The sequence below is a fragment of the Protopterus annectens genome, chromosome 2.part2 (assembly GCF_019279795.1).
Source record: "Protopterus annectens isolate FY-2018-M chromosome 2.part2, PAN1.0, whole genome shotgun sequence".
In the NCBI taxonomy this organism is placed as follows: Eukaryota; Metazoa; Chordata; order Ceratodontiformes; family Protopteridae; genus Protopterus; species Protopterus annectens.
Window position 1 is genome coordinate 807,597,419 of NC_056730.1, and position 13,825 is coordinate 807,611,243.

General features: G+C 44.0%; 1 protein-coding gene across 1 annotated transcript in view; it reads left to right on the forward strand.

Annotated features, from left to right (window-relative positions):
• RASA1 (RAS p21 protein activator 1) overlaps window positions 1-13,825 on the forward strand; it is a 3,076,403-nt gene that overhangs the window by 733,814 nt on the left and 2,328,764 nt on the right. Inside the window, exon 5 of the mRNA XM_044064149.1 lies at window positions 8,247-8,364. Within this exon, the coding sequence (XP_043920084.1) occupies window positions 8,247-8,364 (118 nt within the window). The remainder of the gene's footprint in view (window positions 1-8,246; window positions 8,365-13,825) is intronic.

The window sequence follows — 13,825 nt, forward strand, 5'->3', positions numbered from 1 at the left end:
AGCTGTTAGATGCTCCTATGGATAAGGCCAGTCTATTTGGTACACCTGCTCAGCAAGTAATGAAGAAAATGGAAGAGAAGGCAAAATCTGTACAAACAGTTAAGGATTTCTTACAGGTTCAGCCCCAAGGTTTAGCAGGAACTGGCCTGCCAAAATTGGTCCTTTCCAGACTCCTCAAAATCTCAAAGAGGCAGGAATAGACGCTCTAGAGGCAGAAATCAATCCAGAGGAGGTGCCTATAGAGGACGCCAGTGGCAAGGCAATAACCAGAGAGGCACAGACACAACCACTGCCACTGCAACAGGATAATCACAGTGACTTGACTCTGACACCGCCTACCAGGGAGCAAATAGCAGCACCTTTAGGCGGAAAGTTAGCCTTATTTTCGAAAAATTGGCACTATATCACAAAACAAGTGGATTTTGCAAACCATAGACCAAGGCTACAGGTTCCACTTCCACACCTTACCAGTAAAAAGAGGAATGCCAAACCTACCTCCAAATCAAAAACAGAAGCTCTAAAGCAGATAGCTCAATTAACAAAGATGAGAGCTGTGGAAAGAGTACCAATAACACAACAGGGCAAAGGATTCTACTCCAGACTCCTCCTAGTACCAAGAAAAGAGAAAAGTTGGAGACCTATTCTCGACCTGTCCGTCTTAAACACATACATCATTGTACCAAAATTCAAAATGCTGACCCTACAGCAACTTCTTCCCATGCTGGGCAAGGAGTGTTGGCTGGTAACTCTAGATCTCAAGGAGGCATACCTGCACGTCCCCATACGACCAAATTGCAGAAGATACCTCAGATTTCTTGCAGGATCAGAGCATTATCAATTCTCAGCATTGCCCTTTGGCTTATCTACTGCCCAGAGTATTCACAAAATGCCTGGCATCAGTAATCGCTCATTGCAGGATACAGGGAATCCAAATTTATCCATACCTGGACGACTGCCTGTTACAAGCGGACAACAAAAGCAAGCTGACAACAGATTTACAAAGAGTCATTTGCTTACTACAAGCCCTGGGATACACAGTCAATTTAAAAAAGTCAAGACTGATACCATCCCAGACAAGAAAATTCTTGGGTGCGGAATTGGACACAGTAAAACAAATGGCATTCCTAACTGCAGAAAAACAAGCACAACTCCTCTTTACTTCTTGGCATTAACAAAGCAGCACAAACTAACAGCAAGAAAGGTACTGCAGGCCTTGGGCTTCATGGCATCATGCATAATCCTGGTCCCCATGCCAGACTGCATATGAGAAAACTACAGTGGTACCTAAAGAATTTATGGTCTCAACACAGGCACAGCTTAGAAACCGAAATCCCACTAATCCCATGCCTGAAACAAGAGTTCCTATGGTGGGCTCAAGCATGCCAGTCAAACCCAGGCTTGCCCTTCCACAACTTTCAAGCAAACCAAACCATCACAACGGACGCCTCAGACCTAGGCTGGGGCACATGTTGGACAAGTGCATACAAGGATTGTGGACTCCAGACCAGCTGCACCTGCACATAAACCAAAAAGAAATGCTGGCAGTAAAACTAGCAATCCAGAAATTCAAACCATTCCTCAAAGAAGGCCATTTAATGATAAGGACAGACAACACCACAGTCATGTGGTACATCAACAAACAGGGAGGCACTCATTCATACCCCCTATGCAGAATGACTCTGGACCTTTGGAATATGGCTCTGAGCAACAACATCCAGTTACAGGCAATATTTGTGCCGGGAAAAGAAAACACCCTAGCAGACATGTTAAGCAGAACCACCTCGGATGCTCACGAATGGATGCTACACCCGGACATCTTCAAGGCCATCACAAAGAAATGGGGAATGCCACAAATAGACCTATTCGCATCCCCACTCAATCACCAGCTCAAAAAGTTCTGCACAAGGACATGCCACCCACTAGCATGGAAGGTGGACTCTCTATCCTTCAGCTGGAAAGGCCTGACAGCATATGCATTTCCACCTCTTCCTTTGATGCACAAGGTACTACTGAAAATCAAAGAGGAACGTCCAAGGATAATTCTGATAGCTCCGAATTGGCCAAGACAACACTGGTATCCTTTGCTGAGGAGCATGTCTCAGGGGAGAATGTGGCCAATACCCCTGATGCCTTTGATGTTAACTCAGAACAACTACAACATCATGCACCCAAACCTAAAACCTTGCAACTGACTGCCTGGAACATCACATAACAGCTACTAACCCAGACTTATCCCAAAGGGTTAAAGACATTATCCTTGAAGCCCGCAGACCTTCAACAAGAAGGAACTATGCAGGAAAATGGAAAAGGTTTGTCATTTGGAGTACTGAAAGAGGAAAAGATGTCTCAACATAGATATTGCTAACATCCTGGAGTACTTGGCAGAGCTTCTACATACAGGCCTGTCCTATTCCTCCATCAAGATACATGCATCAGCTATTTCCGCAGAATACAGCTTCGATCCACCTGTCTTTTAGCATCCTCTACTCAGGCAATTCCTCAGAGGGATCAAGAATGTAAAACCTCCTAGGAAACCACCATTACCAGCATGGGACTTGAACTTTGTGCTAGAAAAATTGACACTCCCTCCATTTGAACCAGCAGCAACAGCAGATCTTCAACACCTATCATGGAAAACTGCTTTCCTACTGGCAATTACTTCAGCAAGGAGGGTTTGAACTACAGGCCTTAATGGCAGTACAACCCTTCCTAATCTTCCATCAAGATAGTGTGTCCATGAGAACTAATCCTACATTTATGCCTAAGGTGGTATCCAGAGTGTCTTTAAACCAGGCAATCCACCTACCTACCTTCTTTCCCAATCCACAGAACAGGGGAAAGGCTGCTGCATACCTTGGATGTACATAGACAGTTACGCTACTACCTGGACAGAACCAAAAGTAACAGAAAAACTGACCAGCTTTTAGTAGCCTATGCAACAGGAAGGGAAGGAAAAGCAATTTCCAAACAGACAATCTCCAAATGGATAGGAAATTGCATAAGATTCTGTTACTCCTACCATGGAAAACCAGTTCCACAGAACATAAGACCTCATTCTACAAGGGCTACAGCCACTACCACAGCTTTCTTACGAGGAGTGGCAACCAAGGACATTATTGAGGCTGCTACTTGGACCTCCGTGCATACATTTGCCAAGCATTATAATTTACCTCTATACTCTAGATCCCGAGCAGGGTTTGCCACTGCTGTATTGCAAGGGATCCTAACTACACCATAATTCTTCTTCCTCCTCCCCTAGTTTGGCTATGGTATTCTACCCATTTGTTATGACTGCAGATGCATCCTTGAAGGACATAGTACAGTTTTGTACCTACCATAAATGTAGATGTCCGAACAGGATAGCATCTGCAGTCAGGATTACCCACCCTCCTTCCCCTCTGTGGTACTCCTAGGGTATTTACCCTCCTGATAGCTAGCTGGGGGGGGGGGAGTCTCTTATGGTGTATTTGTTTGTATATATGTACATACATGCTTATTTTTTGTTTGCCTTCTACTATTTTGGAAACATTGGCATTTATCCAAAATTTAGCTTTCCTAGAGGGCAACTGGCATCTGGGGCAAGAAACACTGAGGAAAATGGCGTCGGCTGATGCCTTTATATCTGAAGACCAGCAGAGATGACGTCGGGTGAAGTGCGACATCAGCCGAAGCCGGACCCAGACTTTGGAATCCGGCCGACCGAAGGGCTGCCTGACGACAGGACAACCCATTTGTTATGACTGCAGATGCTATCCTGTTCGGACATCTACATTTATGGTAGGTACAAAACTGTACTATCAAAACAGTGGAATTCCTTCACTTCAAAAGCAGGGAGTTCTGAGCCACCCCCTCATGGTAAGAACTCACAATGACTCTCCTCCACCACCCCCTCCCTCTGCCCACCTTCACTTACCCCTAGGAGGAAAGCTCTCTTTTCATGCAAGCACCTGGGCCACCATTACCAGCGACTGCTGAGTCCTCAACATAGTGTCCCAGGGATACAGATTTTCTTTCCACACTCTTCCAACCCCAAAAGGGTTCCCAGATCTACCTTCAAACCAGTGGGCAAAGGTGCAAAAGCAAGTCCTTTCCCTGCTCTCTGTGAGGGCAATCGTGCAGGTTCCTTCAGAACAGATAGGCCAAGGTTTCTACTCCAGGCGTTTTTTCTGGTACCCAGAAAAGAGGGCACATGGCGCCCCATCCTCGATCTATCCATTCTAAACACCTTCCTGGTGATACCAAAATTCAGAATGCTCATCCTCCAGCAACTGCTACCCATGCTGTACAAGGATGCTTGGCTAGCCACCCTAGACCTAAAGAGGCCTACCTCCACATTCCTATCAGGGAGTCATGCAGGAAATACCTATGTTTTAGGGCAGGATCTCTGCACTTTCAGTTCTCTGCACTTCCCTTTGGCTTATCTACTGCTCCCAGAGTTTTCACAAAATGTGTGGCTCCGGCCATTGCCATTTGCAGACAAAGGAATATCTAAATTTACCCATATTTAGACTGCCTAATTCAGGCAGGCAGTCAGGAAAAGCTGCTCAAGCACCTGGCCTTTGTAAAGTCCCTACTGACCTCCCTAGTGTACACTATCAACGAAAAGAAATCCAAACTAGTACCTACCCAAAGGATTTTATTCCTGGGAGCAAGTGTGGACACCGCATCCCAGATGGCATTCCTTACACCAGAAAAGCAAACTTACCTGACAGCCTGCTTCTTGCAGCTAGCCACCAGAGTCCAGTTATCTGCAAGGAAAATTCTGCAAGCTCTGGGGTTCTTGGTATCTTGCATTCTACTCATTCCATATGCCAGACTGCATATGAGGAAACTTCAGTGGTAACTAAAAAGCCTTTGGTGTCAACACTCATGACCTGGAAACTCTTATACCCATTATACCTTGCATACTCCCACAAGAAGAGACTACCTTTTTCACCACCACGTGCCGCCCAGACACTCACCACAGACACATCCAGACTATGCCTGGGGTCCACACCTGGACGGCAGGTGCATACAGGGCCAATGGAGCCCACAGCAAATCCATCTGCACATCAACCAAAAAGAGATGTTAGCTGTCCAGCACACATTGACAGCTTTCAGGTCCCTTCTCTCCCCAGGGGCTCTCCTGATCAAAACATACAACACCCCTGCAATGTGGTATATCAACAAGCAGGGAGGAACTCACTCCTACCCTCTATGCAGGCTGGCCATGACCGTTTGTCACACAGCCTGTGCCATGAAACTACACCTGTTAGCACAATTCCTGCCAGGTACTTACAACTGTATGGCAGATGACTTGAGCATAAATCTTCTGGACCCACACAAGTGGCAGCTAGACAAAAGAACCTTCACCCTAATAACTCAGAAATGGGGCACCCTGAAGGTCGACATCTTTGCAACCCACACCAACCATCAGCTCAGCAAGTTCTGCACCAGGGAGCATCACAACATGGCTTGGAAAGTGGATGCCCTGTCCTTCCCCTGGGTCAATGTATCGGTCTATGCCCTTCCTCCACTACCTCACATTGCCAGGGTACTGCTCAAAATAAGGGAGGAAAAACCAAGGACAATTCTTATTGCTCTAGACTGGCCTCGCCAGTACTGGTACCCACTGCTGCGCAGCCTGTCCCCACTGCCACCATGGCATCTCACTCAGACCCCAACCATCCTGACCCAGAGGGAAGGAGAATTCATGAATCCCCAATTGCAGACCCTCAGTTTGGCAGCTTGGCTTATTCCCTAACCACTGATCAGTCTGACAACCTCAGTAAACAGGTACTCAATGTTATACATGAGGCCGGACGCCCTAGCACTAGAAAGTCTTATGCTGACAAATGGAAAATGTTCTGCTCCTGGATTCAGGCTAAGGGAGCCGATACAGCACAGCCCTCCCTCCCATCCTGGATTACCTAGCTGACCCTACTACACAGTGGTCTCTCTTTTTCCTCTGTTAAAATTCATGCCTCAGCTGTCTCTGCTCATTTCCCCACTGACCACTGAGCAGCCTCTTTTCTCACACCATCTGATCAAACAATTCCTAAGAGGGGCTAGAAACTTGAGGCCATCCAGAAGAGAACCTAGCCCAGCTTGGGACCTTAACTTTGTGTTAGAAAAGCTCACCCTGCCCGCCTTCAAACCAGCATCTTCAGCAGAGTTAAAATTTCTCTCCTGGAAGACGGCTTTTCTTCTGGCCATCACTTCAGCCAGTAGGGTATCCGAGCTACAAGCACTCATGGCTGTGGAGCCCTTCATCATCTTCCATGCTGACAAGGTTTCCCTCAGGACTAACCCATCATCATGCCCAAAGTGGTGTACAGTGTGGCTCTCAACCAATCCATTAATTTGCCCACCTTTTTCCTAAACCCACAGAACAAGGGGGAAAGCATCCTGCACTCTTTAGATGTGCACAGACAGCTCAGATTCTATCTAGACAGGACTAAATCATTCAGAATGTCTGACCAATTGCTGGTTGGTTTGCTGCAGAGGACAGAACCATCTCCAAACAATTTCTAAATGGATAGTAGACTGCATCCATTTCTGTTACAAGCAACACAGAAAACCTCCCCCTAAGGGGGTCAGGACTCACACCACCAGAGCAGCCTCCACCTCTGCAGCTTTCCTCAGAGGAGACCCCACCAGGGACATCCTGGAGGTTGCCATCTGGACATCTGTTCACACTTTCACCAAACATTACCACCTGCCTATCTTCTCCAAATCCAGGGCAGGCTTTGCCACTACAGTCTTGCAGGGCATCCTAGGCAGCCCCTAGTCTCCTTGACTACCTCCACCCTTTTCCTCAGCTTTGAGAATCAACCCAAATGTGATGACTGCAACAGTAAAGCACGAAGAACATAGTACAGTTGCGTACACTTACCATAAATGTAGATGTTCGAGTGTATTCACTGTTGCAGTCCTGGTTTCCTGCCCTCCATCCCCCTCTTCTCTCTGTCTCTCTCTCTCCTTACAAGGAACATTTTGGTGTTTACTTTCTACTGGTTGGGTTCTTCTACCATAACCTGGCTCCCACTTGGTGGCTCCTGACAGGGCAAGAAAAAGTGATGTAATGGTGTTGCCTGCCTTACTTTATACTACTGACGACTTGACGTCAGTCCTGAAGAGAGAGCAACCGACTCAGAAATACTAAGTCTCTGGTATTTGAGCAGGCCGATGGCTACCCTGGCAGGGATAACCCAAATGTGATGACTGCAACAGTGAATACACACGAATGTCTACATTTATGTTAAGTGTACACAACTGTATTTTTTTCTTGCAGTCATTAGTCAGGACTGCAGCTGTGAACAGTGCTGTTAGGAACTTTCCATAAATGTAGCTGTTAAGAGTACATTCACTGTCGCAGTCCAGGTACCTCATCATTTCCCTTTTTTCTTCTTGGTACTCTGAGTTGGGGTCGCACCACATCTGATCCATTTGCAACTTCTGCCCTTTTTCCCTACCTGGTCCCCCTCTCCCCTTATTTTGCCATACTTCTGGTGTGGACCTGTGGCACAGTGGACTGTCACTACCTGTTGTGCTAGGGCTTTGATGCTAGGGTCTTCTAACTTAGCTTTGCCAGAGTAAGAAAAATCTGAAGATGATTGTCGTTGCCTATCTTATACCACCAGTGTCCTTGTATGGCAGTGGAAAGGGGTTAAGGTAGTCTGGGAAAATCTTGTGGCTCCTACTGGTCTTAGTCTTGTAAGTGAGGGAGGTGAAACTGTCAATGCAGTTCTGTTGCTAATGTTAAGTATTTAGCTATTTTTGTTAACTTGTGATATGAAAATCTCCAGTAAACACTGCATGACTCGCCTACTATAGAGCCTTTACATTGCTGGGATGTGTTCATTTACTGACTATAGACATTTAGTCGAAAGTCTATGAATGTAACATAAGGTTTTAATTGTACTTGAATTTAGTTGAGCACATGGATTCAGTCTGAAACTAAGAAATCCTGTAGAGCAGGGAAGACAGAGATACTGTTATGCTGAATCTGAGAAGGTATTGACATTGATAGTCAAGCTGTATTTTATTTATGGTATGTGTTGTATAGAAACATTTTAACAGGTTAGTGTCAACATGTCCCCTAAAATATGCATATATTGTAGCTGAAGTGTTTGACTTTACTAATTGTTTTGCATCATACCATGTGGAGAGCTTCTTGTTCTTTATAACAGTAATCATGTTTCTGTTTGCAACTGCTAATTCCTGTTTTACTGCGTTCTACTGATGTGATTTTATTTTTTGAACAGTTTCCTTAAAGGGGATATTTTTATTGTTCACAATGAACTTGAAGATGGGTGGATGTGGGCTGAAAACCTGCGGAGTAATGAGCGGGGACTCATTGTTGAGGATCTAGTAGAAGAAGTGGTAAGTAACTACACTGAATTTGCTTTTGCTTTAAATTAAGTCCATGTGGCTATTATAAAAAAAAAGATTACATTTTCTCTATGCTTTTGTATTTGTATATATTTTAAAGTTCTTTTTGCAAAATTAGTATTTTTGTGCACATTTTAAAGGGCAAATAAATAGTGGCTTTAGTTATTGTGTTATAATAAGTACAGTATATTATTTTATGTATTATGCATTTGTACCTTAGAAAAGGAAAATGTGATTTTGTCATCCAAATCCAAAGGCATTGGCAGTATATATACTGTAAATTGCTAAAATAGCAGCTTGGAAGCCACAGTATGAGTTGTCTTCATTGTGTTTCTAAAATAACACAAACAGGGTTTAGCCACTTTTGCCAGTAGTTTTTTCCATTACAATGCATCAGCTTTAAATAGTTACACTTCTTTCACTGTGAAGATGTTGTGACTTGAACAAGTAAAAGCTGTTATATTTATTTTTCCTTGCACATATTCTCCCTCAGACATGTTCTCACAGCTTCTGCAAATCATTTATTGTCTTACTGTGATCATATGACAGTAGTGGTCATTCACTTTCATCCAAAAACTGCCTTGCCACCTCAGAAGATTAGTACTTTCTGATTATATACATTTCTAAAGTTTGACTGATATTAACTAATGTAAATAATGACCACATTAATGTATTTCAGCCTTTTGCTGTCAAACACATACATAACACTTCCAAGCCATATTGACGATTGGTTAATAGTGACCAGCTAAATGTAATAGCCCTAGCCTTCACTCTGTTCTTTTCCTTCACATGTAGACTGTCTCCACATATCCTTCTTCTGATTTTTGACTTCGAGTGACAGAAGTAATGGCTATAGTTACATGAGTGTCTTGAATGGCTGTATCAGTGATTGTTATAACTTAGCAGCTGCTCTTTGCTTTCATGCATAGTCTGCTCCCATCCCAGAAATGCTGACTGTGTTGATGTTCTTCATGTCTCACCGTTGCAGTCATTACATTTGGGTAATCTGCTGGCAGGTTGCCCTCAGTCGGCCTGAATTCCAAAGTCTTGGGTCCTGCGTCGGTTGCTGTCTCCACTTCCATGACGTCAGGTAGTCAGGGGTATAAAACAAGTAGCCAACGCCATTTTCTTTAGTCTGTTTTGCCGTGCGGTGCCCGAAGCAGAAGTGGTTCGCAAGTGCTGGTCGGCAGACTCCTGAAATTTTCGAGTTCGAGTTTCAGAACCGAAGTCTTCACTAAAGCTAAGTACCCCATTGGGGAAATTTTTTTCTTGCTCCATACCGATGTCAGAAGAAGTTAATAATTGTATTGGGAAGCAGATATCTCATAAGGATTTCCATTTATACTGTATTCTTTGCTTAGGCCCTGATCACAACGTGCCTGGCTGTCGGTTTTGTGCTAGATTTAACCAACGCACTGTTAAACGTCGATATATTTTTGCCTCAAAATATTTTGGAAACCGATTTAACTATCCTGAAATGTCGTCGGATAGCAATCCGACTACCGGAGCACACAAAAAACGCAAAGAAAAGGACAGAGACAGACCGTCGAGGTCCAAAACCGATGACAAAGCTTCTCCTAAGCCAGTCGCCGGTACTCAGTGAGGCGCTTTTGCAGCCCCTAATACCCGCTACTTTCGAGTCTCAGGCCCCTACCGAGACCCATGTGAAGTCCGGCACGCCTCGAGATACTCATAGTATTGTACCCACGGATGTCTCTCCCTTGGATGGGTCTGGAGCCGCAGAGCAGGCACCGGCTTCTGAGGGTGTATTCAGGCCTCAACATTTTTATATAAAACCGACGACAGCTGCAAAACCAAAGACAAAAGCAACTTCTAAAGCTAAAAAAACGATGCATGAGTCACATGCACAGGCTGCTATGCCTAAAAAACAGATGATCAAAATGGCTGAAGACCTGATTACCTTGATCAGGGGTTCTCAACCCCCTCCAGGATAAGAGGCCTAGGCAAGACACTGGTTATGAATCTTCAGATCAGGTTTCTATTTTTTCTGATTCCTCTTCTGATCAGGAATTCTCTACCTCCCTATGAGGATTCTGATGCAAAGGAATCTATCCCATCTGCATCACCTACTGGGGATTATTCATTTGGAGAAACCTTGCATACTTTGCAGGAGCATTTTCATTGGGAGAGTCAAGATTTCTCAGAATCAAAAAAGAGGCTCAGGGATTTCCTTCTTCTCCCTCAGCACAGGCCTTTAGCCACATCCCCTGTTTTAGACATTGTGGACGATGTGTTTTCGGAGTCAGCCTTGACTCCTTACCTCCAGCTCCCAGCAAGCCTGACCAATATTACAGGGTCCCTGACTCACACACATTTTTATTTAGAAACCCCGCTGCTGACCCTGGAACTATTTCACAGGGTCCAAAGGGAGTTAAGGCCTCAACAGCAAAAAATCCTACCCCCTCTGACAGTGATTAAAGGGCACTGGATAGATGGGGAAAGAAGGTTTATACATCTGCAACCTTGGCATTTAGGGCCTTAAACTGCCAGTTTCATATGCTCAAATATCAACAACATGTCATGGAATTGCTGAAACAGAAAATGATGTTGATTTCTGAATGTGCAGAAAATAAAGAATTGCAGGAATTGTTGCATGCAGCTGAACAAGTTGGAAAGCGTACTTTGCAATGTGGTTTTGATTCCTTAGAGGCCTCCTGCAGGGCCGCAGTTTCTGGATTTGTGATTAGGAGGCATGCCTGGCTAAAAGAGCAAAATTTGCCTGATCATGTTAAAGCTAAATTACTGGATGCACCTTTACAGCATGATACTCTGTTTGGTATTAAGGCAGAAGAGGTTTTAAAGAAAATGGAAGACAAAGTTAAGTCCATGCAAACTGTAAAAGACTTACAAGTGCAGCCACCAAGATTCAGTAGACACTGGCCTACATAAAAGTGGTCCTTTCTTGTGTCCGGCAGAGCTCAAAGGGACAAATCCAGATGCCCTAAAGGTTCTAGATACCAGGCACAATATTTTTACAGGTCAAAGCAATGGGGTGCTTCTACCTACAAATCTGGAGGAGATAAAGCTCAACCCTACAGAAAACAGTCCCAATGACTTCCCTCTGCCAATCACCAAGCACTTACCTTTTGGCAGCACCCTTAGGGGGAAAATTAGCACTTTTTGCTCAAAATTGGCAGTTAATAACCCAGGACAAGTGGGTGCTAAACATAGTATCACAGGGATACAGATTCCATTTCCATACTTTGCCACTGGCAAACGGTTGTCCGGATCTGCCAAAAAATCAGTGGGCAGAGGCACAGAAACAGGTTACGCCCCTTATGGATATGGGGGCTATTCGGCCAGTACCAGAACAGGAAAAAAGGACAAGGTTTTTACTCAAGACTGGTCTTGGTACCCAGAAAGGACAAGGCCTGGTGGCCATTACTGGATTTATCAATTTTGAACACATTCCTGGACATTCCAAAATTCAAAATGCTAACTTTGCAGCAGCTTCTGCCCATGCTGGGCAAGAATGCTTGGCTGGTGACATTCGACCTAAAAGAGGCATACCTGCATGTCCCAATAAGGGAATTGTGCAGAAGATGCCTCCATTTCAAGGCTGGCTTAATGCATTACCAATTCTCTGCACTGCCCTTTGGCTTATCTACTGCTCTCAGGGTCTTTACAAAGTGCCTGGCACCAGGAATCGCTTTTTGCAGACAGAGGTATACAAATATATCCCTACTTGAATGACTGTCTGCTTCAGGCAGAGAACAAGGACATTCATCTTCAGCACCTGGCATTTGTGAAAAGGCTTCTAACATGCATAAGGGTACACAATAAATGAAAAGAAATCACAACTGGTACCCTCTCAAAAGATAACATTCCTGGGTGCAAGCTTGAATACAACTGCCCAGATGGCTTTCCTCACGCCAGACAAGCAAAGGCAACTGACTACTTACTTCAAACTGATGGCAACAAAAACCCAGTTATCTACAAGACAAACTCTGCAGGCTTTGGGGTTCATGGCATCCTGCATCCTACTGATTTCATATGCAAGACTGCATATGAGGAAACTTCAATGGTACCTAAAAAGTTTATGGAGTCAACATTGTCACAGTCTGGAAACAATGATTCCTCTCATTCCCTGCCTACAACAGGAGTTTCTATGGTGGGCAAAGGCATGTCACCAAAATATGGGACGGGCCTTCACTCTACCCTCTACCAGCCAAACCTTAACAACAGACATTATGCATGGGGAGCCCACCTGGCGGGAAGATGCATTCAGGGCATATGGATCCCAAAACAAATGCATCTGCATATCAACCAAAAAGAGATGTTAGCTGTTCAAAATGCCCTGACAGCCTTCAAGGTCTTACTTCATCCAGGACAACATCAGACTGACAACACCACGGTTATGTGGTATATAAAGCAGGGGGGCACGCATTCATACCCCCTTTGCAGACTATCCAGGACTGAGTTCCAAAGTCTTGGTCCGGTGTCAGTTGCTGTCGCCTCCTCCCTGACGTCAGTGCGACAGGGGTATATAAGATGCAGCTGACGCCATTTTCTTCAGTCTTTCTTGCTGAGCGGTGCCTGAAGCAAAAGCAGTTCGCAAGTGCCAATCGGCCGACTCCTGAGATTTTCATTCCGAATCCAGAACCGAAGTCTTCTACAAAGCTAAGTACCCCGTTGTGGAAACTTTTTCTTGCCTCAGACCGATGTCAGTAAAAGTTAATAACTGTATTTCTTGTGGGAAGCAAATACCTCATAAGGATTTACATTCTTATTGTATCCCATGCCTAGGCCCAGTCACTGGTTGTCGGTTTTGTGCTAGGGTTAACACGTGCACTATGAAACGTCGGTTTGATTTTGCCCGACATTATTTTGGCAGAAAATTCAATTACACCATGCCGTTGGAACTGTGACGGCGGAATATAAAAGCGCCAAAGACAAGGACAGCCATCAGGGCCCAAAAGGCCCAGCGAAGCCTCTTCTGGGCCAGTGGCCAGTTCTCAGTTAATCAGCATATATGTATATATATATATATATTTGTATATGTATATATATATATATATATATATATTTGTATATGTATATATATATATATATTTGTATATGTGTATATATATATATATATATATATATATATATATATATGTATATATATGTATATATGTATATATATATGTATCTGCTCACTCTCTCTCTCTCTTTCTCTCTCCCCTCTCTCTCCCTCCTCTTTCTCCCTCCCCTCTCTCCTCTCTCTCTCCTCTCTCATCCTCTCTCTCTCTCCTCTCTCTCCACTCTCTGCTCTTGCTCTCTCTCTCTCCTCTCTCATATATATATATATGTGTAATAATTGCATAATATATGTATATATATATATTCTGCATATATATATATATATATATATATATATATATATATATATATATATATATATGTATATATATATATATATATATTTATATATATATATATATATGAA